Below are 25780 nucleotides of genomic sequence, written 5' to 3' on the forward strand. Positions count from 1 at the left end.
CAGGGGATGAGAACATTGGGGTCAAGGTGTAGGTAAGTGGAAGGTGAGTATAATGTGTTTATTATTTTTATTTAAATAATTCTTTATTTACTTTAACTTTATTTTTACTTTCACTTTCAGTGCGCATGCGCTGCTGATGAGAGATCACTTCTCCCACTTGGGCAGCTTGTGTACAGTGACAGCAGGTGCCGGATGATGGGGCTAGTAGTCCCATCAGCCAGCGCCTGTCACCTGCGGTAAGCTTTTTACCGCGGGTGATTGTCACAGCTGCGGGATCATGCTGACACCTGACAACGATCTTACCACCGATCACAGCTGATTCCTGCGCTGTCACACAGATGACAGCGCGAGAAACCGGGGATATTCGGGGCCCTGTTCGTGTTCGGGTTCGTGATCAGGTGCCCAAACACAAACATTTTTTTGATGTTCAGGTTTATTCGCCGAACCCGAACATCAAAACATTCGCTCATCTCTATTGTCGATCTCCCACTTCTCACCACGCTCACCTCGAGTTGTCATCCTCCCACTCCTCGCCATGCTCGTCTCGAGTTGTCGACCTCCAATTTCTCTCCACCCTCGTCTCGAGTTGTCGTGCTCCCACTTTTTGCCTCGCTCGTCTCTAGTTGTTGTCCTCCCACTTCTCACCACCCTCATCTCGAGTTGTCGTCCTCCCACTTCTCGCCACACTCGTCTCGAGTTGTCAACTTCTCGCCACCTTTGTCTCGATTTGTTGTCCTCCCACTTCTTGCCACACTCATCTCGAGTTGTCGTCCTTCCACTTCTTGCCACCCTCATCTCGAGTTGTCGTCCTTCCACTTCTCGCCACCCTCATCTAGAGTTGTCGTCCTCCGACTTCTCACCACACTCGTCCCGAGTTGTCGTCCTCCCACATCTTGGCACGTTCTTCTCAAGTTGTCCTCCCACTTTTCGCCACGCTCGTCTCGAGTTGTTGTCCTCCCACTTCTCACCACACTCGTCTCGAGTCGTCGTCCTTCCACTTTTCGCCACGCTCGTCTCGAGTTGTCGTCCTCCCACTTCTCACCACACTCGTCTCGAGTCGTCGTCCTCCCACTTTTCGCCACGCTCGTCTCGAGTTGTCATCCTTCCACTTCTCGCCACCCTCATCTCGAGTTGTCGTCCTCCGACTTCTCACCACACTCGTCTCGAGTTGTCGTCCTCCCACATCTTGGCACGTTCTTCTCAAGTTGTTGTCCTCCCACTTTTCGCCACGCTCGTCTCGAGTTGTCGTCCTCCCACTTCTCAGCACACTCGTCTTGAGTCGTTGTCCTCCCACTTTTTGCCACGCTTGTCTCGAGTCATCTTCCTCCCACTTTTCGCCACCCTCGTCTCGAGTTGTCATCCTCCCACTCCTCGCCATGCTCGTCTCGAGTTGTCGACCTCCAATTTCTCTCCACCCTCGTCTCGAGTTGTCGTGCTCCCACTTTTTGCCATGCTCGTCTCTAGTTGTTGTCCTCCCACTTCTCACCACCCTCATCTCGAGTTGTCGTCCTCCCACTTCTCGCCACACTCGTCTTGAGTTGTCAACTTCTCGCCACCTTTGTCTCGATTTGTTGTCCTCCCACTTCTTGCCACACTCATCTCAAGTTGTCAACTTCCCACTTCTCTCCACCTTCGTCTCGATTTGTTATCCTCCCACTTCTTGCCACACTCATCTCGAGTTGTCGTCCTTCCACTTCTCGCCACCCTCATCTCGAGTTGTCGTCCTTCCACTTCTCGCCACCCTCATCTCGAGTTGTCGTCCTCCGACTTCTCACCACACTCGTCTCAAGTTGTCGTCCTCCCACATCTTGGCACGTTCTTCTCAAGTTGTTGTCCTCCCACTTTTCGCCACGCTCATCTCGAGTTGTCGTCCTCCCACTTCTCACCACACTCATCTCGAGTCGTCGTCCTCCCACTTTTCGCCACGCTCGTCTCGAGTTGTCGTCCTCCCACTTCTCACCACACTCGTCTCGAGTCGTTGTCCTCCCACTTTTCGCCATGCTCGTCTCGAGTTGTCGTCCTTCCACTTCTTGCCACCCTCATCTCGAGTTGCCGTCCTCCGACTTCTCACCACACTCGTCTCGAGTTGTCGTCCTCCCACATCTTGGCACATTCTTCTCAAGTTGTTGTCCTCCGACTTTTCGCCAAGCTCGTCTCGAGTTGTTGTCCTCCCACTTCTCAGCACACTCGTCTCGAGTCGTCGTCCTCTCACTTTTCGCCACGCTCGTCTCGAGTCGTTGTTCTCCCACTTTTCGCCACCCTCGTCTCGAGTAGTCATCTTCCCACTCCTCGCCATGCTCGTCTCGAGTTGTCGACCTCCAATTTCTCTCCACGCTCGTCTCGAGTTGTCGACCTCCCACTTCTCGCCACCCTCGCCTCGAGTTGTCGACCTCCCACTTCTCGCCACCCTCGTCTCGAGTTGTCATCCTCCCACTCCTCGCTATGCTCGTCTCGAGTTGTCGACCTCCAATTTCTCTCTACTCTCGTCTCGAGTTGTCTTGCTCCCACTCCTCGCCATGCTCGTCTCGAGTTGTCGACCTCCAATTTCTCTCTACTCTCGTCTCGAGTTGTCTTGCTCCCACTTTTTGCCACGCTCGTCTCTAGTTGTTGTCCTCCCACTTCTCACCACCCTCATCTCAAGTTGTCAACTTCCCACTTCTCGCCACCTTCGTCTCGATTTGTTGTCCTCCCACTTCTTGCCACACTCGTCTCGAGTTGTCGTCCTCCCACTTTTCGCCACACTCGTCTCGAGTTGTCATCCTTCCACTTCTCGCCACCCTCATCTCGAATTGTCGTCCTCCGACTTCTCGCCACCCTCATCTCGAGTTGTCGTCCTCCCACATCTTGGCACGTTCTTCTCAAGTTGTTGTCCTCCCACTTTTCGCCACGCTCGTCTCGAGTTGTCGTCCTTCCACTTCTCGCCACCCTCATCTCGAGTTGTCGTCCTCCGACTTCTCGCCACCCTCATCTCGAGTTGTCGTCCTCCCACATCTTGGCATGTTCTTCTCAAGTTGTTGTCCTCCCACTTTTCGCCACGCTCGTATCGAGTTGTCGTCCTCCCACTTCTCGCCATGCTCGTCTCGAGTCGTCGTCCTCGCACTTTTCGCCACGCTCGTCTTTCTGTCAGCTAAGCCGCACCCTTGGATAGAAACTGTTCAGTGGTCTCCTCCTCTACTGTGTGTGGTACTCTAAATACACCACTTCCTCCTCTGTCATCATCAAAACAGCAAATATCCATCGCCAATTGCATGGTGAAGAAACGACCGTCCGCTCCCAGTCATCGGTTGGTTTATCAGCTAAACTGGTATCTTGTCAAGTTGATGAAGTCGCTGCCTTATCAGTGTATGGATTTTGCTGCCCTTCAAGAAATGACGATGTGTGCCCAGCCTCGTTGAAGGATACCCGGCCGCCATTATTTCTTGCAGTGAGTGATGCCCTCTCTATTTATACTCGCAGAAGAATGTAGGCCGCGCTCAGAACTTGTATTTGAGCTCCACAGCGCCCTGCACTGCAGATACCTGTGACAGCAACTATGGCCGGAGAGAATACATGAGGTTCACAGCTCCCTGGGTGAAGGTTTTCAGTGGCAGCGATGCACCACTGCATCTGGAACGGATATTCTCCGCGACTGGGATGTACACCTATATCCACCATCAGGCAGTTCTGTCTTCTCCTACACCGCTTCTGAATCCTTCTCAACTGACATGACCTCATCCCCAAGAAGCACAGGGCCCATCTTTGACACCACGCAGCACCCTCATTCTTTTCATTTCATGCAAAATGCTGCCAAGCAGTTATAGGCTTGAAAACCTGGTGGAGAAAAGTCACACAGCGGAAAACTCGCTGCTGTTTTTCAAGATGCAACTCACCCGCTCCGCTAGCTGTGAACGGCAGCGTGGAATTGTCGTGAGTGACAATGATGACCGAAAAATACCAGCTGCCTTACTGTCACGGAAAATAACCCTCGCTCCATCCATGGCCCAATTTAATAGTGCAGGATTTCTTTCACATGGATCTCGGTCATGGCCATAAATAAATAAAATAAACAGATATCAGAGCAGAATGTGCACAGGATTGAAGATTAAAGGACAAGATACAAAATAAACTAGGAAGGTAAAGCCAATGTAAAAAGGGAGACAAGCGTAAAAGACACCTAAAATGCCTAGAGTGGAATATAAGAAATAATGAATACGTAAAGCTGTGCAGTGTGTGCACGATGATAGAGGAAAAAAGAAGCAGGACATTGGGGGGAAGCGTCCAGAAGAACATATATAATAGAGCAAAAGATGGTAATAAACAGCAGTGATAGTAAATGTAGAGGAGAACATCACTGTAGCAATAGACAATTCACAGCAGAAGTAACAGGCAATCTGTCAGTGAATGAAGAGCAGCACCGTGAGGAGCGAGTTACAGCAAGGATCAGGGGTCACATACCTGTCTGTATCAGGAGCTGCTGACCATCAGGGTAATGTCCAGAAAAATGTCAGCTCACTTCAATAGGCCCTAGAAAAAACATTCACCAGCATGAAAGAGGGGATGGAAAAAGAACACCAATTTGCACCTGTTCAATGTCACCCTGTGTCTGCTGGGGACCTTGGAGGTCCATGTCACATGCAGCCGTATTTGGAGGATGAAAAGGAGGATGAGCAGATGGTAGCGGAGAAGGGCGTAGACCTGGCGCAGGCAGGGGACAAGGCAGACAGAGTGAAAATGACAATGACTACAAGGCTGGCCATGACAACCAACCATCACAGTGGGGTTACGATAATGAAACTATGGGGCCCTCGCTCGTGCTGGTGGGCATGGAAAGCTGTGCTGCTATGCTTGTGGGAGGACATGCATATTTTTAAAATGAAGCAAAGTGATGAGTATTGAATAGTCACACTGTTAGACCCTTGCTATATAAGCAAAATGGGGGAATTTTTGCAGCTTCTGGAAGGGAGGCCAAATTGGCGTACTACCAGATAAGCTGTTAACTGCTCTGCAAAGCTTTCGCCAAGCAAATGTCTGACTAACAGCAGACGCCTCTGTGACCCATGCAGACACAACGTTCCCCGCCTCTGCCAGCGTTAGAACTACAAATAGCCAAGGAAGCAGCACCTATACTACATTAGACATGATGGTCCAGATTTGTTTTTTCCATTGTGACAACCTGGCGCACTTCAGTGAACACAGGCGCATCGGCTGAACCGCCAGTTTAAGCTGTACCTAGACTGTGACCTTTCTCAGGCAGATACCCTGAGCCCCGATCCCAGGGATTTTTGAGTCAGTCATTTGGACCAGTGGCAAGAACTGGCCCAGTTTGCCATAGGCGTACTGTTGAGTCGAGCCACCAGTGTCATGTCACAGAGGGTGTTCATTTTGGGCAGTGGATCTGTCACGCCCAAGTGGACCAGGTTATCTGCCACAAGAATGGAAGACCTTACATTTGTCGACATGATTCAGGTGTGGACCAGTGTAGACTTTCATGCACTGACGGCTGATGTCAATGATTAATTCAGCCATCTCATGTTTGCCTGCCTGCCCATTGACTGACATCTACACCGTTCTGCTGCCTCCGGTGCAGATGGACCACACTCTGCTGGTCATCTACTCACTGTCCATCATGTCATCTATGCTGACGTTCTGCTGCTGCCGGAGGGGTCATTGCTGGCTCTAAACTGCCAAGCATCTCCTTGTCTGTCCCGTCATAAATCTCTATGGTGCTACTTTTGCTGCCGTCACTGCACAGCCACTCACCTCCTGCCTGTCCACTGTGCTTTATAGTGCTAGACAGTACTATTAATGCTGGGAAATGTACTCTTTATTTGTACCCTCAAGAAACAGTTCTGAAAATAGAGATAATTTTTGAAAAGGCTTGGTGAAAACAAGCCAGAAAGTCTTCACATTCAACACATAGGAACTGTTTTATCTCCAGAAATATGGGGATAATTTTTGGACGTTTTGATAAAAAGCCTTTGCAATTGCCCAATGATTGTGTGATTAGTGAAACAGTTGCAGATCACAAAAAAGGGATTGATTTTTTCACTTCTCAATGAGAAGTCATTACGTCTTCACATTAAAACCCGTGCAGAACACCGAATTGTTGCACTCTACTGTGTGAAAATGCCTCATCTTCTTCCGTTTGCACTACCTGCAAATAAACAACGGCAATGGACGCATTGCCCCTCCCACCAAAAGGGATAATTGTTTGACAGTTTATACAAGTTAGCAAGACTAAAATGTCTGATACTGCATTACGTCTGGTTACCATCTGATTTCCCTCGCCAGATAGGTGGAAGTCATTTGGACATTAAAAAGGCTGTGATTGCATTCACAGCGCTCTACACATTTTTCCAGGGAATTGGAGGCTTTTTATTCATGTCATTCGTGTGAACTTATTCTCCACAAATCAAAATTTGGGGGTAAATTCGACGATGTCGGCAAATTTGAATTAAAAAAAATCCATTGTCCACAGAGAGCCGCCCCAGGGTATTAATGAGTCTGGGCCTAATGGACTGAACGTTAGCTGCTAAGAAGGGGTGCTGGACATACATTGTGTGATGGACACACTGCGCTCCTGTTACTTCTTCTTTGTCCTCTTTTTTACTTCTCCTTTCTTTTCTCCTCATCTCTTCTTCCTCCTCTTCCCTATTGTTCCTCCTTCTTCCTTCTCTCTCCTCCCCTTCTTCTCCCTCATCTTTCTCCTCATCTTCCCTCTCTTCCTCCTCCTTCTCTCTCTCTTTCTCCCTCTCTTCCTCCTCCTTCTCTTCCTCTTTCTCCCTCTCTTCCTCTTTCTCCCTCTCTTCCTCCTCCTTCTCTTCCTCCCTCTCTTCCTCCTTTTACCTCTCTCTCCTCCTCTCCCCCTTTCTCCTCCCCTTTCTCCTCCTCCCTCTTCTCCTCCTCCCTCTCCTCTCTCTCCTCCTCCTCTCTCCTCCTCCTCTCTCTCCTCGCCTCTCCTCCTCCGCTCTCTCCTCCACTCTCTCTTCCTCCTCTTCCTCCTCTCTCTCCTCCTTCCCTCTCCTCCTCCTCTCCCCCTCTCTTCTCCCCTCTCCTCCTCTCTCTCCGCCTCTCTCTCATCCTCCTTCTCTCCCTCTCTTCCTCTTCTCTCTTTCTCCACCTCTGCCTCCTCCTCTCTTCCTCTCCCTTTCTTCCTCCTCTCTTCCTCCTCCTTCTCTCCCATTCTCCACCCCTCCCCCTCTCTCTTCCTCCTCCTTCTCTCCGCCTTTCTGCACCTCTCCCCCTCTCTCCTCCTCTTTCTCTCCCTCTTTCTCCACCTCTCCCTCCTCCTCCTAACCCTCTCTTCCTCCTCTTTCTCTCCCTCTTTCTCCACCTCTCCCCCTCTCTCCTCCTCTCTCTTCCTTCTCTCCCTATTTCTCTACCTCTCCCCCTGTCTCCTCCTCACTCTTCCTCCTCCTTCTCTCACTCTTTCTCCGCCTCTCCCTCCTTTTCTCTTCCTCTCCTTTTCTTCCTCCTCTCTTCCTCCCCCTCTCTCCTCCTCTCTCTTCCTCCTCCTTGTCTCCCTCTTTCTCCTCCTATCCCTCTCTTACTCCTCCTCTCTCTTCCTCCTCCTTCTCTCCCTTTCTCCACCTCTCCCTCCTCCTCTCTTCCTCCCCTTCTCTCCCCTCTCTTCCTCCTCCTCCTATCCCCCTCTTCCTCCTCCTTCTCTTCCTCTTTCCCCACCTCTCCTCTCTCTTCCTTCTCCTTCTCTCCCTCTTTCTCCACCTCTCCCCCACTCTCTACCTCTGTCTTCCTCCTCCTCTCCCTCTTCTTCTTCCTCTCCTCTCTCCACCTCTCTCTTCCTCCTCCTTCTCTCTCTCTTTCTCTGCCTCTTTCTCTCCATTTCTTCCTCCTCTCTTCCTCCTCCTTCTCTCTCTTTCTCCACCTCTGCCTCCTCCTCTCTTCCTATCTCCTTCTTCTCTCCCTCTTTCTGCACCTCGCCCCCTCTCTCCTCTTCTCCTTCTCTCCCTCTTTCTCCACCTCTCCCCCTCTCTCTTCCTTCTCCTTCTCTCCCTCTTTCTCCACCTTTCCCTCCTCCTCTTATCCCTCTCTTCCTCCTCCTCTCTCCTCCTCTCACTTCCTCCTCCTCTCTCTCTTTCTCCACCTCTACCCCTCTATCCTCCTCTCTTCCTTCTCTCCCTCTTTCTCCACCTCTCCCCATCTCTTTTCCTTCTCCTTCTCTCACTCTTTCTCCACCTCTCCCTCCTCCTCTCTTCCTCTCCTTTTCTTCCACCTCCTTCTCTCTCTCTTTCTCCACCTCTCCCCTTCTCTCCTCCTCTCTCTTCCTCCTCCTTCTCTCACTCTTTATCCAACTCTCTCTTCCTTTCCCTTTCTTCTTCCTCTCTTTCTCCACCTCTCCCTACTCCTCTCTTCCTCTCCTTTTCTTCCTCCTCTCTTCCTCCCCCTCTCTTCCTCATCCTTTTCTCCCTCTTTCTCCAACCTCTCCCTCCTCCTCCTATCCCCCTCTACCTCCTCCTCTCTCCTCCTCCTTCTTTCCCTCTTTCTTCTCCTCTCCTCCTCTCTCTTCCTCCTCCTTCTCTCCCTCTTTCTCCACCTCTCTTTTCCTCCTCCTTCTCTCCTTCTTCGTCTTTCTCTCCTCTCTCCACCTCTCTCTTCCTCCTCCCTCTTCTCCTTTCTCTCCTCCCTCTTCTCCTCTCTCCACCTCCCTCTTCTCCTTTCTCTCCTCCTCCCTTTTCTCCTTTCTCTCCTCCTCCTCTCTCTCCTCCACTCTCTCATCTCTCTCCTCCTCCCCTCTCCTCCTCTCCCCTCCTCCCCTCTCTCCACGTCTCCTATTTCTCTCCTCTCTCCTCCCATCTCCTCCTCTCTTTCCTCCCCTCCCTCCACCTCTCCCCCTCTCCTCCTCTCTCTTCCTCTTCCTTCTCTCCCTCTTTCTCCACCTCTCCTCCTCTCTCTTCCTCCTCCTCCTCTCCCTCTTTCTCCACCTCTCCCCCTCTCTCCTCCTCTCTCATCCTTCTCTCCCTTTTCTCCACTTCTCCCTCCCTCTCCTCCTCTCTCTTCCTCCTCCTTCTCTCTCTTCCTCCTCCTTCTCTCCCTCTTTCTCCACCTCTCCCCCTCTCTCCACCTCTCGCTTCCTCCTCCTTCTCTCCCTCTTCTTTCTCTCCTCCTCCCCTGTCTCCACCTCTCCTCCTTCTCACCTCCTCTCTCTCCTCCCATCTCCTCCCCTCTCTCCACCTCTCTGTTTCTCCTCCTTCTCTCCCTCTTTCTCCACCTCTCTTCCTCTCTCTTCCTCCTCCTTCTCTCCCTCTTCTCCTTTCTCTCCTCTCTCCCCCTCTCCCCACCTCTCTCCCGACTCCCCTGTCTCCACCTCTCCTCCTTCTCGCCTCCCATCTCCTCCTCCCCCTCCTCCCCTCTCTCCACCTCTCTCTTTCTCCTCCTTCTCTCCCTCTTTCTCCACCTCTCCCTCTCTCTCCTCCTCTCTTCCTCCTCCTTCTCTCCGCCTCTCTCTTCCTCCACTTTCTCTGCCTCTTTCTCCACCTCTCCACCTCTCGCTTCCTCCTCCTTCTCTCCCTCTTCTCCTTTCTCTCCTCTCTCCCCACATCTCTCTTCCTCCTCTCTCCTCCTCCCTCTTCTCCTTTCTCTCCTCCTCCTCCCTCTTCTCCTTTCTCTCCTCCTCCCTCTCCTACTCTCTCCTCCTCCCCTGTCTCTACCTCTCCTCCTTCTCGCCTCCTCTCTCTCCTCCCATCTCCTCCTCTCTCTCCTCCCCTCTCCATCACTCTCTTTCTCCTCCTTCTCTCCCTCTTTCTCCACCTCTCCTCCTCTCTCTTCCTCCTCCTTCTTTCCCTCTTTCTCCACCTCTCTCTTCCTCCTCCTTCTCTCCGCCTCTCTCTTCCTTCTCCTTCTCTCCGTCTCTTCCTCCTCCTTCTCGCCCTCTTTCTCCACCTCTCCCGCTCTCTACACCTCTCTCTTCCTCCTCCTTTTCTCCCACTTCTCCTTTCTCTCCTCTCTCCCCCTCTCTTCCTCCTCTCTCCTCCCCTTTATCTCTTCCTCCTCTCTCTCCTCCACGCTCTCCTCCTCCCCTCTCTCCACCTCTCCTCCTTCTTTTCTCCTCTCTCTCCTCCCATCTCCTCTTCTCTTTCCTCCCCTCTCTCCACCTCTCCCCTTCTCTCCTCCTCTCTCATCCTTCTCTCCCTCTTTCTCCACCTCTCCCCCTCTCTCCTCCTCTCTCTTCCTCCTCCTTCTCTCCGCCTCTCTCTTCCTCCTCCTTCTCTCCCTCTTTCTCCACCTCTCTCCCTCTCCACCTCTCTCTTCCTCCTCCTTCTCTCCCTCTTCTCCTTTCTCTCTGCTCTCACCCTCTCTCCACCTCTCTTCCTCCTCCTTCTCTCCCTCTTTCTCCACCTCTCCCTCTCTCTTCCTCCTCCTTCTCTTCCTCCTCCTTCTCTCCCTCTTTCTCCACCTCTCCACCTCTCGCTTCCTCCTCCTTCTCTCCCCCTCCTCTCTACTCCTCCCACTTCTCCTTCCTCTCCTCCTCCTCCTCCCTCTTCTCCTTTCGCTCCTCCTCCCTCTTCTCCTTTCTCTCCTCCCTATCCTCCTCTGTCCTCCTCCCCTGTCTCCACCTCTCCTCATTCTCGCCTCCTCTCTCTCCTCCTATCTCCTCCTCTCTCTCCTCCTCTCTCTCTTTCTCCTCCTTCTCTCCCTCTTTCTCCACCTCTCCTCCCCTCTCTCTCCTCCTCTCTCTTCCTTCTCCTTCTCTCCCTCCACCTCTCTCCTCCTCTCTCCTCCTCCTCCTCTCTCTCCTCCCCTCTCTTCTCTCTCTTCCTCCTCCTTCTCTCCCTCTTTCTCCACCTCTCCCCCTCTCTCCTCCTCCCTCTTCTCCTCTCTCTCCTCCTCCCTCTCCTCCTCCCATCTTCTCCTCTCTCTCCTCCTCTTTATTCCTCCTCCTTCTTTCTCCACCTCTCCCCCTCTCTCCTCCTCCCTCTCCCCCTCTCTCCCCCTCTCTCCTCCTCCCTCTCCTCCTCCTCCTCTCTCTCCTCCCCTCTCTTCTCCTCTCTCTTCCTCCTCCTTCTCTCCCTCTTTCTCCACCTCTCCCCCTCTCTCCTCCTCCCTCTTCTCCTCTCTCTCTCCTCCTCCCTCTCCTCCTCCCATCTTCTCCTCTCTCTCCTCCTCTTTATTCCTCCTCCTTCTTTCTCCACCTCTCCCCCTCTCTCCTCCTCCCTCTCCCCCTCTCTCCCCCTCTCTCCTCCTCCCTCTCCTCCTCTCCTCCTCCTTCTTCCCCTCTTTCTCCACCTTCTCCTGCTTTTTTCCACATTCTTTATTTGACTGATATTTTCCTTCTTTTCAGGATTACTTCATTAAGGTGTCGCGGAGTAATCTGCAGAGACGGGCGCGCCACAACTCCTAGACGTGTGACTACGCCGCCTGCTCCATATCTCACTGTTCTCGCAGTCTCCTCACCACATGTATCTGGTGGCTGCTTCTCCGCAGAGCATCGCACCCCAGCGCTCCTGCCATGTATCACCGGCGCTCATGGGGTTGTGGCCTTGAATCGCTGACATTTATAAGAAAACTTCAATACAGCTAATGCATAATGAGAAGTGTCGGCCAAGCTGCGTAGGTCAGGAGCGCTCCTGGCAGTCGTATAGCGCTGTATTATATGTGCACTGTATCCTCCATCTGAATAAACGTGGTATCTGCTGTCTGTAATGGCGCCTCACAGTGGAATGAATGTGAGTTTACGGTGGGCACTACAAGTCCCAGCTTCTATATGGCCGCGGCCTCTTGCAGGTTATTTATGTCTTGTCCTATTGTTCCTCCTGTGTGAGAGGCTCATAAGGCTGGAGGTGAGTGATCATGGGGGACGGGGTCGTGATTTACACTGACTGTGGGGTTACTGTGGGGTTACCGCTGGTGGTCTAGAGCCGGGAATGGGCTAATGTCAACATCTCTGGTGGTCTGCAGTGTAGAAGGGGTTAATGTCAGCATCTCTGGTGATCTGCAGTGTACAAGGGGCTAATGTCAGCATCGCTGGTGGTCTGCAGTGTAGAAGGGGTTAATGTCAGCTTCCCTGGTGGTCTGCAGTGTAAAAGGGGTTAATGTCAACGTCTCTGGTGGTCTGCAGTGGAGAAGGGGTTAATGTCAGCGTCCCTGGTGGTCTGCAGTGTAGAAGGTGTAATGTCGGCCTCCCTGGTGGTCTGCAGTGTAGAAGGGGAAATGTCGGCCTCCCTGGTGGTCTGCAGTGCAGAAGGGGTTAATGTCAACGTCCCTGGTGGTCTGCAGTGTAGAAGGGGTAATGTCGGCCTCCCTGGTGGTCTGCAGTGCACAAGGGGTTAATGTCAACGTCCCTGGTGGTCTGCTGTGTAGAAGGGGTAATGTCAGCCTCCCTGGTGGTCTGCAGTGTAGAAGGGGTAATGTCGGCCTCCCTGGTGGTCTGCAGTGTAGAAGGGGTTAATGTCGGCCTCCCTGGTGGTCTGCAGTGTAGAAGGGGTTAATGTCAGCATCCCTGGTGGTCTGCAGTGTAGAAGGGGTAATGTCGGCCTCCCTGGTGGTCTGCAGTGTAGAAGGGGTTAATGTCGGCCTCCCTGGTGGTCTGCAGTGTAGAAGGGGTTAATGTCAGCCTCCCTGGTGGTCTGCAGTGTAGAAGGGTTTAATGTCGGCCTCCCTGGTGGTCTGCAGTGTAGAAGGGGTTAATGTCGGCCTCCCTGGTGGTCTGCAGTGTAGAAGGGGTTAATGTCAGCATCCCTGGTGGTCTGCAGTGTAGAAGGGGTAATGTCGGCCTCCCTGGTGGTCTGCAGTGTAGAAGGGGTTAATGTCGGCCTCCCTGGTGGTATGCAGTGTAGAAGGGGTTAATGTCAGCCTCCCTGGTGGTCTGCAGTGTAGAAGGGGTTAATGTCGGCATCCCTGGTGGTCTGCAGTGTAGAAGGGGTTAATGTCGGCCTTCCTGGTGATCTGCAGTGTAGAAGGGGTTAATGTCAGCCTCCCTTGTGGTCTGCCATGTAGAAGGGGTTAATGTCGGTGTCCCTGGTGGTCTGCAGTGTGTGCTCCAGCAGTAGGCCCCTCTGGGGCCTGTACGCGCTCAGTAGATCCCGGACATAGAGCTGAGTCCACGGATCCACAGGAAATGGTGGACGGCACAAACCAGGAGGAGGAACATGGAGAAGAACAGGACGTCCTCCAAGTGAGACAGAACATGGCTCCGCCATCACGTCCAGTATATATATATGTGGCGCCCCTGAGAGTTCAGTCGCCACAGAGGTACTGCACCTCACCCAGAGGTGTGGTGTCTCTGACGCGCCCCTGGGCCTGCTGTGTCGCGCAGCGTCTCGCGCACGGGGGCTTACCCGGAACCGGATCAGATGAGGGTTGTAGTCTCCGAGTGGCGGGGACCCGGTCCGTGCCCAGGGAGTCAACTCAGTGTGTGGCAGTCTTGATAGATGTTATTTGAGTGTTGACTACGCCACCCGTTGATTTGCAGCTATGGAGCTGCCGCTGCAGGGCAGACCGCTGAGGCCGGTGTAGAATTGTGCAGCGTGATAGTATAACCCCCAACGGGAGGGGTATGGCCTCAGGGCAGCCGACGTGGAAGATGAGGGTAGCAGGAACCACTCAGAGACGGTGCGGTGTAATTCAGGGTCTTTACTGGTAACAACGATAGACCCTCCCGGAGTACTTGCTAGCGAACGGGGCCTGGTCAGTCCTTGAGCAGATGGGATCTCCCCTGGCCAGGCGGAGTTGTAGGCCTCCCAAACTGACTGTACTCTTCTGGCTACCTTGCTAGAAGCGGATATAAGTAGCCCACGTCCCTGAGTGTACCGTGTGGTGCTCACCCGTATGGCCGGTGACTCGGGGCCTTCTAATGGCTTCCGCTCCACGATGGCGGCGCTGGTCCCACGCGTGTGACCGTGCCTTCGGGTTTCTGGGCCTGAGGACCTGAAATCCCCTGCCGGTCGGCTTCTGCTGCTGGGTAAGAGTTAGTCCCCACAGCCTCGGACGCCGGGTCCGGTAAGAAAGCTTCTCAGTCAGGGCGAGCTCTGCAGCTGCCAGCCCCTGACTTGTAGTAGTATTGCTCCCACTGAGCTTCTGCTGTTTCTTCCTGTGACTGTTTCTTGTCTCTACTCTCCTTGACTTCTAACCCTGCTTCAGCCCCGGGTTTATATAGGGGAAGTTCTTCCCCTCCCAAGACTGGGCAGGAGGTGTGGCATGCACAGGATCCCTGACCAAAGGACCTCCCACCTGCTCTCAGACATAATATCTCTATCACTGTGGCAACCAGACCCCTGGGGTGTCACATTCCCCCCTAGTGAAATTTAGTACTCCGGGACTAAACATATTTTAGAAAAACATAACAAGATATAACAATAACAATACAATAAAGAAACACATAAAGGTGGTCACGGCATGTCCGTAACCGGGTGCAGTCTTTGAAGAAACAAAGGTGTCCATTTCACCAAAACAGGGAGACGTAACCAGGTAGGGGTCTGTCCTACCCCGAGTCCTTAACAGTCTCTAGTCCATCCTGGGTTACGCTCCAACTAATTGTACAAGGATTCCCGGTAGATCCACCAAGGATTCCTAAAAATAACTAGAAACACAAAATTATACACAAGCAACAATACACAGGTAAACATAAATAAAACAATTTATACACTTTAAATCCTCCAGCGTGCGGGTAACTGGCCTCTAGTGGCCCTAGTGGACCTACGGAGCTGACTGTCTAGCCCTGAACTACAGGGTGTAGGAGCTGTCAAGGGTAAACTGGGCAGCTGTCTACCGGCTCTTTGGCTCACTAGGGATATGGCAGGCTCACTGCAAGCAGAGGGTTGATCCTCCTGGTCTGCGGGTGTGGGGTCTTCTGCCTCCTGGACCGGCTGTTCTTCCAGCTCTACCTGTTGCTCCGTAGGTGCTTGGGATGCTGGTTGGAGGAAGGTGAGTACGGGTACCACAACTGCACCATTGACTTGAGTCCAAGACCGAGGGAAGTCCCCGAGCACAGTACTAACCATATCTTCCCTTTCCTCTACGGGTCGATGGTCTTCTTGTTCCTCTTCAGGGTTCCTCAGTTGTTCGGGACACTTCTTCAGGTGGTCCCGGGATACAATGGCTGTAGTTTCCCCTCCGTCTTTACTGATGGTACAAACCTTCGGGTTCTCGTGGCTTGAGGGCAGTACGGTGTACGGGTCCTTCTCCCACTGGTCGTCCAACTTGTGGAGCCGTCTCTTCCTCTTCAAGACCTGCTCTCCGGGTACCAGGGGAACAGCGGGAGCATACTGGTTGTAAGTTTTCTCTTGTCTTTCCCTAGCCTGACAGAGACTTCGCTCCACGCTCTCCTGTACTCTCCGGTACTGCTGCTGCCTCTCTGTGTGCCAGTCTGCTTCTGGTGAAGTGTCCTCGGGTGTCAGGACTCCCATTTCCAGGTCAACAGGTAACTTACCAGGTCTTGCCCTCATTAGGTAAGCCGGGGTACAGTTGGTGGAACCTACCGGGATGTGGTTGTATAGGTCCACCAGATCGGGCAGCTTCTCAGGCCACAGACTGCGTTCTTCCAGGGGCAACGTTTTCAGAAGATCCATTACCACCTGGTTCATTTTCTCACAAAGTCCATTAGTTTGCGGATGATAGGGTGTCGTCCTTATCTTCCGGCAGCCATACAGAGTGCAGAATTCTTGGAAGACCTCCGCTTCAAAGGCAGGTCCCTGGTCTGTCAACACTTGGTCCGGGTACCCGTGTGGACGGCAGAAATGCTGCTGGAAGGCTCTCGCTGCTGTTCGAGCTGTTAAGTCCTTGACGGGGACGGCAACCAAGAACCGGGAGTAGTGATCCACGATGGTTAGTGCGTAGACGTAGCCACTTCTGCTTGGGGTCAGTTTTACATGATCCAAGGCTACCAGTTCCAACGGCTGCCGGGTGGCGATGGACTGCAGGGGAGTCTTCTGGCTGGCACGATCCTTCCTTCTTAGGTTGCACGGGCCACAGTCTCTGCACCACTTCTCAATGGTTCCCCTCATGCCTACCCAGTGGAATCGCTCGCGCAGCAGGAACTCCAGCTTCTTCCACCCGAAGTGCCCAGCTCCGTCGTGGTATGCCTCCATCACCATGGCTGCGTCTCTTCGTGGCACCACTACTTGCCAGAGTAGTTCATGCGTCCGGGAGTTAACCATTCTGCGGCACAACTTCCCCTTGTAAAGGAACAGTCGACTCCTCTCTGCCCATAGTTGTTTGGCTTCCTCCGGAGCGTCTAGTTCAAGGCAAGCCTCCGGGCGAGTCAGCATCTCCTTCACCAGTCGGACGGCAGGGTCGCTGTCTTGTGTTTCCGCCCAGTTGTAGTGAGGTAAGGGGTTCAACGTAGCAGCCTGCTTACTCCTTACCTGGTGGGAGTACTGGATAGTCCCATGACGGTGGAACGCAGGGAGTTCAACTTCTTCCAGTCCCTCCGGATCTTCTCCTTCGTCCGGCAGGTTGGGCATCCTGGACAGGGCGTTCGCGTTGGTATTGGAGCGTCCGGCCCGGTATTTGATTGTGAACTCGTAGTTGGACAGACGGGCCATCCACCTCTGCTCCAGGGCACCGAGTCTTGCCGTGTCCAGGTGTGTCAACGGGTTGTTATCCGTGTACACGGTGAACCGGGAAGAAGCGAGGTAATGCTTAAAGCGCTCGGTGACTGCCCATACTACGGCCAGGAACTCTAGCTTAAATGAGATGTAATTCTCGGGATTCCTTTCGGTGGGTCGCAGCTTTCGGCTGGCGTAGGCGATTACTCGTTCCTTCCCCTGCTGGATCTGGGACAGTACGGCTCCTAGCCCGATGTTACTGGCGTCGGTGTAGAGGATAAAGGGCTGGCTATAATCCGGGTACGCCAGGATTTCGTCCCCCGTGAGGGCCATCTTCAGCTGGCGGAAGGACTCTTCTTCCAGCTCCTCCCATTTGAAGGGCGGCTTCTGGTTCTTGGCCTTCCGGGACTGGCCTATCAGGAGGTCCTGCATAGGTGCTGCCTTTTTGGTGAAACCGGGAATAAACCTTCGGTAGTAGCCTACCAACCCGAGGAACTGCCGCACTTCTTTTACGCTGGAGGGGCTTGGCCATTCCTTAATTGCGGTGATCTTATCAGGGTCGGGAGCCACTCCGTCAGCGCTCACCACGTGTCCCAGGTACTGCACCTTTGGTTTCAGGAGGTGACACTTGGAGGGTTTCACCTTTAGGCCGTAACTCGCCAGAGCTTCGAACACTTCCGCCAGGTGTTTCAGGTGGTCCTCATACGTCTTGGAATATACGATGACATCGTCCAGGTACAACAGGACCGTCTCGAAGTTTCTGTGGCCCAGACAACACTCCATTAGTCGTTGGAAGGTTCCTGGTGCGTTGCAGAGTCCGAACGGCATGCAGGTGAACTCGCTAAGTCCCATCGGGGTGGTGAATGCGGTCTTCTCCCGGTCCGCCTCTGCTACAGGAACCTGCCAGTACCTGCTAGTGAGATCCAAGGTAGAGAAGAAGTTAGCAGATCTTAAAGCAGCCAATGACTCCTCTATCCTTGGTAAGGGGTACGCATCCTTGTGTGTGATACGGTTGATTTTCTGGTAATCTACACACATCCTCATGGTGTTGTCTTTTTTTCTGACTAAGACTAGTGGAGCTGCCCAGGGGCTACAGCTATCCCTGATCACCCCAGCCTCCTTCATGTCTCTAAGCATCCCCTTGGCGTGTTGGTAGTGTGCAGGGGGTACGGGTCGATACCTCTCTTTTATGGGAGGATGGTCTCCCGTGGGGATGTGGTGCTCTACCCCCTTGACTCGCCCGAAGTCTAACGGGTGTTTACTAAACACTCTCTCGTACTCTTGAACCACCCGATAGACTCCCTGTTTCTGATGTGAGGGAGTGGAGTCAGTACCCAAATGTAGTTGCTGACACCAGTCCTCCTTTGTTTTCTTAGAGCCGTTACCTTCCTCCGGGTGAGATGGAGGCAAGGGTTCCACAGATTGTATAGCATTTTGGTTAATGGTATATAATTTGGCTAGCGTGGCATACCGGGGCAGGTACACTTCCCTCTTCCCGATATTGATTATGTGAACGGGCACCCTCCCATGGCGTACATTAACCACCCCCCGTGCTGTCAAGATGGTGGGCCTACTGTCTGAGTAAACTGGTTCTACCATTGCCTGGTAATCTCTACCTCTCAGACCAATAGCTGCCCGGCACCAAATCATCATTTCACTTTTTGGGGGCATGGCAATAGGAAAAGGGTCACACATTCTTACGCTACCAATCTCACCGCCGGAGAGTTCCACCTGTTGCCGTCGCATCAGTGCCCGGATCTCTTTCTGGAGCACTCGCTGCTGGCCGGAGCTGGCGTTCTTGGCAACCTGCTGTAAAAGGAAAATCACTTCTGCAAGACAATTTTCAATCACATTAGTTCCTAGAGTTATCTTTGGGTGACTCTCGTGTTTGTCAATATCTACAATGATCAGTCCCTGTGCTGCCAGTTCGACTCTACCGATTTTGATGGTCACCTCTTTAAATCCGATCTGTGGCACGGGCTGGCCATTGCTGGCGATGATACTCAAGTCGTCGTCAGGGTAGCGGGTAATATCCGAGTCATTCCAGTACTGCTTAAAGAGCACGTACGGGATGGTGGTGACCTGTGACCCGGTGTCCAGTAGGGCACTCACGGGAATGCCATCCAGTACCACAGGTAAGACTGGACGTCCTCCCACATATCTGTCGCGCCAGTTCGATGGGCCTGGTGATCTTTTTCCTGGGGGTTGGCCCTCTACCCCAGGTTGTGCCCGTTTAAAGAACAGTACCTTGCCATATGTCCGGGTTGATTGCAGCGGCGGCAGATGGGTCGTCCGTCTTCGCTGTATCGGTCACTGGGTCTTCCTCTGGCCGGTGGGGTCCTCCTTGGTCGACGCCACGGGATGTCCTCCGGTCCGGATGCCAGCTGGATCTTCCCTGGGGTGGAAACCTGTAAAGACTGCACAGTTCGGGTTAGCGCAGCAACGCTCTTAGCTAGCTCTTGGACCTGATGGTGTAGGTCTGGAGCCGGGTCATTGTCCAAAGCCAGCGCATCAGCTCCCAGAGGCCCTGCCGACAAGGGCGCCGCCTCCTGGTGGTAAGTGATAGCTGGGCGCCTGTGGGTCACAACGCCACCCGGTGCCGGTTCTCGGAGCACCCGGATGGCTCTGTCCTTGAACTGTGCAAAGCCCAGATGGGGATCCTGTAAGGCCATCGCCCGCAACTGGGTTCGGTGGGCATTACAATATAGTCCCTCTATAAATTGTTCGGTCAACAGCCTGTCCTCGTTTCCCACTCCATCAGGGTCGGTCTGCTTAATGGCCCTCAGGGCCTCTTGTAGGTTTAGTGCATAGTCCCTTATACTCTCATGCGCTCGCTGCTTGCACCCGTAGAATCTAAGCTTAATCTCGGCTGAGGTGCGGGTATCAAAGGTATCCTTCAGCCGGGTTAGTATCCCTGCGACAGTCTTCCTCCCAGGTGGCCAGGATTTTACTTCCCTTTTGGCTGCCCCGGTTAGTTGGGCCACCAGGATGCTCACTTTTTGCTCTTCTGTGAGGGGGTACACCTGGAAGAGGCTATCCAGCTTTTCTCTAAAGTCATGCAGGGTATGTGACTCCCCTGAGTACTGGGGTAGCCAAGCTGCTCCCGGGATATAGGGCATGGTGAAGGGCATAACTGCAGCAGCGGTGGCGCTGGCGGGGGTTGAGGCAATGAAGCTCTCCTCCGCATCCGACATCTTCCTCCCCCCTAGTGGACCGTGGCCTACCTTGCGATGATCCTGTTCCGTAGGCCGCGGCTCCGCAGTAGATCGTCAGGGTTGAGGACCTTCCGTCGCGCTCCGGTGACGTCGGCGTCTGCTGGGCTCCTTCCAGGACCTTACGCAACGTCCGGACGTGAGGCGGGGCTTCAGTTTTCGTGCGCTTTCGGAGTCCACGCCCCTCTTCTTCCCGCGCGGCGTCCTCAAGATGGCGTCCAACGGCGGGAAAACTCCACGGATGGCGGGAAGAAGGCTGAAGATGGCGCCGGATGGCGGGAATCTTCACAGATGGCGGGAAGAAGGCTGAAAATGGCGCCGGATGGCGGGAATCTTCACCGATGGCGGGAAAACTTCACGGATGGTAAGTTTTAAAAGTCTCTTTTTCAGGCACGCAGTACCCGGTGGTTGCGGGCACGAAATCCTGCCGACTACGCCAAAGTTGACGCGCCCCTGGGCCTGCTGTGTCGCGCAGCGTCTCGCGCACGGGGGCTTACCCGGAACCGGATCAGATGAGGGTTGTAGTCTCCGAGTGGCGGGGACCCGGTCCGTGCCCAGGGAGTCAACTCAGTGTGTGGCAGTCTTGATAGATGTTATTTGAGTGTTGACTACGCCACCCGTTGATTTGCAGCTATGGAGCTGCCGCTGCAGGGCAGACCGCTGAGGCCGGTGTAGAATTGTGCAGCGTGATAGTATAACCCCCAACGGGCAGGGCAGCCGACGTGGAAGATGAGGGTAGCAGGAACCACTCAGAGACGGTGCGGTGTAATTCAGGGTCTTTACTGGTAACAACGATAGACCCTCCCGGAGTACTTGCTAGCGAACGGGGCCTGGTCAGTCCTTGAGCAGATGGGATCTCCCCTGGCCAGGCGGAGTTGTAGGCCTCCCAAACTGACTGTACTCTTCTGGCTACCTTGCTAGAAGCGGATATAAGTAGCCCACGTCCCTGAGTGTACCGTGTGGTGCTCACCCGTATGGCCGGTGACTCGGGGCCTTCTAATGGCTTCCGCTCCACGATGGCGGCGCTGGTCCCACGCGTGTGACCGTGCCTTCGGGTTTCTGGGCCTGAGGACCTGAAATCCCCTGCCGGTCGGCTTCTGCTGCTGGGTAAGAGTTAGTCCCCACAGCCTCGGACGCCGGGTCCGGTAAGAAAGCTTCTCAGTCAGGGCGAGCTCTGCAGCTGCCAGCCCCTGACTTGTAGTAGTATTGCTCCCACTGAGCTTCTGCTGTTTCTTCCTGTGACTGTTTCTTGTCTCTACTCTCCTTGACTTCTAACCCTGCTTCAGCCCCGGGTTTATATAGGGGAAGTTCTTCCCCTCCCAAGACTGGGCAGGAGGTGTGGCATGCACAGGATCCCTGACCAAAGGACCTCCCACCTGCTCTCAGACATAATATCTCTATCACTGTGGCAACCAGACCCCTGGGGTGTCACATCTCCTTCTCTCAGGTAAGGAGGGAGTACTGCCCGGGACCCCAACACCTGCATCCAACACTACACTGCTCCAGGCCGGCTGGAGGGGCAAGACGCAATGTAGTTTCCTGCTGAGCCCTGTCCCTGGCTGGAGTGGGGGGAACCCAAAGGTAGGGGGAACCAGTAGTGGGTGTGGGAGGAGGAAGTAGCTAGAGAGAGCACTTTAGTAGGAGTATAAATAGGGAAGCCATCTTAGGGTGGCAGGTCAGTCAGAGAAGGAAAAGTGAAAGGAGCAGAGTCTCCGTAGGAGCTCTGCTCTACTACAAGGGCCTAGGACAGAGGCCCAGGAGGGGAGCAGGGAGTAAGCTCCGTTTTGCAGAAGGGATCCTAGGGGAGTACGGCGAGTGCAGGCGGCACCCGTACACCCCGAACCTGCCAAGTGTCTGGAGGATCTAGGCAGCAAGAAGGGGACCGGCCCCTGGCCCAGTCGTGCAGCTTCAGGCCTCGGCTGGAAAAACCGGAGGCTTCTGAATTCTATAGCTGAAGCCAAAATCTCACTTCAATCCAAGTAAGGTCAAGCAGGTCTGTGCAACTCCGACGGACAGGGGGGACCTCGCAGCACCCGAACAGGATTCACAGTGGGAAGCGCAGGGCAGGAGGGACCAGCATGAAGTCAGTCTACAGACGTACATAAGAAGGTGGGGTTGTGCCAGGTACACCCGAGCTGCCTGAGGAAGGACTGAACCCCTTTCCTGGTGAACGCAGTGCGACGCGGGAGGCCTGCACCAGTACAGTGCACCTGTGGACTGTCTAAGAACTGTGAGTAAATCTTGGATGACTGCACTGAGCTGCCTCCGCTCCTTTATTTCGCCGGTGCCATTTCCCTCCCTGCACTATAACGCCCAGCACACCTCCATTTCATCTTCACTGCCCTGAGGCCTGGTCCACCTGTGGGGAGCCGTCCCATCACAAGCTGCCCTAACATCTGCCTCAGAGGACTGTTGCAGCACTGGTGATCCTCACCAGACACCACAGGTGGTGTCACGAACTCTCTAAAAATAAACCCCTTTTGCACTGACCGCCCTGGGTCACGGACCGGGACAGCCACCATGATATTCCCCGCCAACCGGCGTCCAGAGGCCCGGCTGCCGAGTACCCCATGGCCCTGGGGGCGCGTCATATATAACCCATCAGTCCGACACTGGAGCCCCCCCTCTATTCATTGTAGATGACGGCTCACGGCCTCCAAAGCCAGCGTCACTGACCACAGAGCCGGATCTACAGTGATCACCTACCGATGAGCAACAACTTGATAAATGGAGCAGATCCTGTACATGGTAAATGGTGATCACTGTAACAGTGTGTCTCTTCCCCGGCCTGTGTTCCTGGACTGCAATGTAATCAGGCCTGGGTCAACATCTAGTGGGGGATTCTGTCTTTGTTCTTTTCAGCATAGGACTCCTCCAAAATAAGCCTGTAGCTTCTGGAAACTTCTCAAGGTAGTCACATGTTCAAAATAGGTGGGACCCCTCCCCCATCGATGGGCTGATCCCAGGACACAGAACAATAGACACATGGTTTTGGCCAGTTAGTTGTGTGCTGCCGTGCAGAGGGCTAGGATCTTACGCTGAGGCGAGATCCTGGTGCCCGTGTGTGGAGGGTTAGAAGCTGCCACGTGGGATTGTGTTGTGTCCCTCATCTGTTAGATCCATCGAACTCATCCCAGGATTATTTCTGCCTTTTCCCTGGCGTCGGATTTCCGAGTGGCGCTCCCGGAACTATTTCCTTTTGGCGTGGACTCATTGTGGACTCTAAGGAACATTCTTGATATTTGATGTTCTGCGTTCCCTGCCTCAATAAATCTCGTTGGATTGATCATCGGCCTGGTGTCCCTTCCTGCTGTGTCGCACACCCCGTCACAAACTGGTTGGCAGCCGTGGGATCAGAGCAGAAGGAATGGAGGACAGCGGCCCATCAACATCTGGAACCAGAACCTCAGGATACAGGAACTGGACTGTGTTGAGCCTACAAACAAAGGCCCGTGAAGTAGGAGTTGGCTGCAAAGGACTGTCCAAGGAGCAGTTAATTGAGGCTTTGGAAGAAGCTTGCCTGCATGATGGCACAGAGGAAGGATTTCCACAGCAAGGGGGGGAAAGACGGGAGCTGGAGATAAAAATCCAAAAAAGTCAGTGGGTTGTGTGGTATGAGGTGGAGATAGCATTGATTGGAGATGAGGCCACCATAGAAGATAAGAGGGAGGCCATCCGCACAGCTAAGGAGAGGCAGCGCATGGTGGAAGCAGCTAGAAGGTCCCGACAGACTGTAACCACAGCACCCACCATGAGGGAATTCCCAAGAGTGTCCCATAAGGACTTCAAGCCATTTAATGAGGCTGCAGGCGACATTGAGGGCTTCTTCCAGGACTTCAAACATCAATGTCGATTAATGGAAGTCCCTGAAAGGGAGCGAGTCAGACATCTAGTGGGGCTCTTAGAGGGGAGAGCTGCTGAAGCTGCTGGAACTGCGATTATGGAAACATTAAAGAGACCATCAACGTTATGCTATAACTCCAGACACTTACAGGGCTCAGTTCCGCTCCTTAGCCTGTGAGGGGGAAGTGTCTTTCAAGATGTATGCCCACAGGCTCAAACAAGTATGTCATCGCTGGCTGGAGGGAGAGGGGGCCTTAACTTGAGAGACCTTCCTGCAGGTCATCCTAAAAGAACAATTCTACGCCAAATGCCCCTCTGAGATCCGGGAATGGGTGCGTGAGAGGAAACCAGCGACAGTGGAACAAGCTGCTGCTCTAGCTGAGGAGGTTCTCATCAAACCTCAGTGGAAAAAACTACTAGTCAGTGAGAAGAAAGCTACCAGCTCCCCAACCTTGGCGACCTCCAATGTTCACCGTCCCACTAGACTACTAACTCATGGGGGACCCTGTGTGAATGTGCCTCCCATTACTCCTGCCTCCTCTTTGGGAATACGACGTGGACAAAAAAATCAGAGAACGCAGATGTTATGGATGTGGGCAGCCTGGTCATCTTCAAGCCACCTGTCCAGGTGTTCGGAGGCAGAACAGCTACAAACCACCTTTGCCTGTCCATTATCTACAGACACCTTCAGCAGGAGGAGAGCTGGATTCACCCTCTTATGATTGGCCAAGTGACTCTGATATATTGGCTCCCCTGCCAGGAGTCTATGGGGTGCGTGCCACAGCCACCTGTTCGTCTGATCTGCAGCACAAACATCTACAGGAGGTCGTGTTAGGTGGCCAAAAAGTTGTTAGCTTTCGTGACACTGGGGCTTTTCTCACCATAGCCGCTCCCCGAATAATTCAACCAGAAGCAATTTAAAAGGGGCCAGGAATTGCCATTGAATTGGCTGGAGGTACTCAAGAGATATATTCCAAGAGCGAGTGTGACCCTGGATTATGGCTTTGGGGCAAAACAATGCATGATTGGTGTGATGAGTGGCCTTCCTGCAGACGTTCTTCTAGGAAACGACGTGGGGAATCTTCAATGTGACTTTGTTGGTACAGTAACTCGAAGTCAAGCCAAGAGAGCAGCAGATGTGGACGTGTTCACTCCATCAATGGAAGTAATGCCACCAGAACAGCCATCACGGCCGGTGAGTGACTTTTCTTGTGGGGATCATGTGAGTGTCATTTGGGATAAAGTTCAGTTTAGACAAGAGGTAGAGACTGACCCCACCCTAGCTAGTTTTAGAGCTGGGGTTGAAATAGGGAAGTTAGTGGAAAATGGGGAAAAAATTATCAGAGAAAATGGACTTCTATATCGGGTTACCAACCCTGACTCCCTAGACAAACCCTGGACTTATAGCAAACAGCTGATTCTCCCTCAGAAATACAGAGTCTCCCTATTACACCTTGCTCCTGACATTCCTACTGCTGGCCATCAAGGGAAAACCCGCACTGAGAGACGATTGACTCAAATTTTCTATTGGCAAGGGATTTCTCAGGCAGTGGCACATTTTTGCCGAATGTGCGACATATGTCAGCGTAGAGGGAGACCAGGAGAACACCCAAAGGCACCCTTGCAGCCGCTCTCTATAATAGAAGAACCCTTTCAAAGAGTAGCTGTCGATATCATTGGACCCCTGGCTAAACCAAGTAAATCTGGAAAGCAGTACATTCTTGCTGTTGTGGACTATGCAACCCGATATCCAGAAGCTGTGGCCTTGTCAAGTATTTCTGCAGCCAAGGTGGCCGAGGCCCTGGTTACCATTTTCACCAGAGTAGGATTCCCAAGTGAGATTCTGTCAGACCAAGGCTCACAGTTCATGTCGGAGCTGGTACAGTGTTTGTGGCTCACTTGTGGAGTATGAGCAACCAGGAGTCCACTGGGTTCTCCCCCTTTGAGCTTCTCTATGGAAGAAAGGTCAGAGGCAGTGGCACATTTTTGCCGAATGTGCGACATATGTCAGCGTAGAGGGAGACCAGGAGAACACCCAAAGGCACCCTTGCTACCGCTCTCTATAATAGAAGAACCCTTTCAAAGAGTAGCTGTTGATATCATTGGACCCCTGGCTAAACCAAGTAAATCTGGAAAGCAGTACATTCTTGCTGTTTTGGACTATGCCACCCGATATCCAGAAACTGTGGCCTTGTCAAGTATTTCTGCAGCCAAGGTGGCTGAGGCCCTGGTTACCATTTTCAC

General features: G+C 53.3%; 2 protein-coding genes across 6 annotated transcripts in view; both read left to right on the forward strand.

Moving 5' to 3' along the window:
• Window positions 1–11640, forward strand: part of LOC141167188 (phospholipid scramblase 1-like) — a 152387-nt gene extending 140747 nt beyond the window's left edge. For both annotated transcript variants that reach the window (XM_073654612.1, XM_073654613.1), the window contains exon 8: window positions 11279–11640. In XM_073654612.1, coding sequence (XP_073510713.1) covers window positions 11279–11338 — 60 coding nt within the window. In that variant the 3' untranslated portion in view covers window positions 11339–11640. The remainder of the gene's footprint in view (window positions 1–11278) is intronic.
• LOC141167189 (phospholipid scramblase 1-like) overlaps window positions 1–25780 on the forward strand; it is a 477203-nt gene that overhangs the window by 140846 nt on the left and 310577 nt on the right. The window lies entirely within an intron of this gene.

This window comes from Phyllobates terribilis, unplaced genomic scaffold (genome assembly GCF_046119375.1).
Source record: "Phyllobates terribilis strain yellow unplaced genomic scaffold, ASM4611937v1 Scaffold_11__3_contigs__length_659146591, whole genome shotgun sequence".
Taxonomy (NCBI): domain Eukaryota; kingdom Metazoa; phylum Chordata; class Amphibia; order Anura; family Dendrobatidae; genus Phyllobates; species Phyllobates terribilis.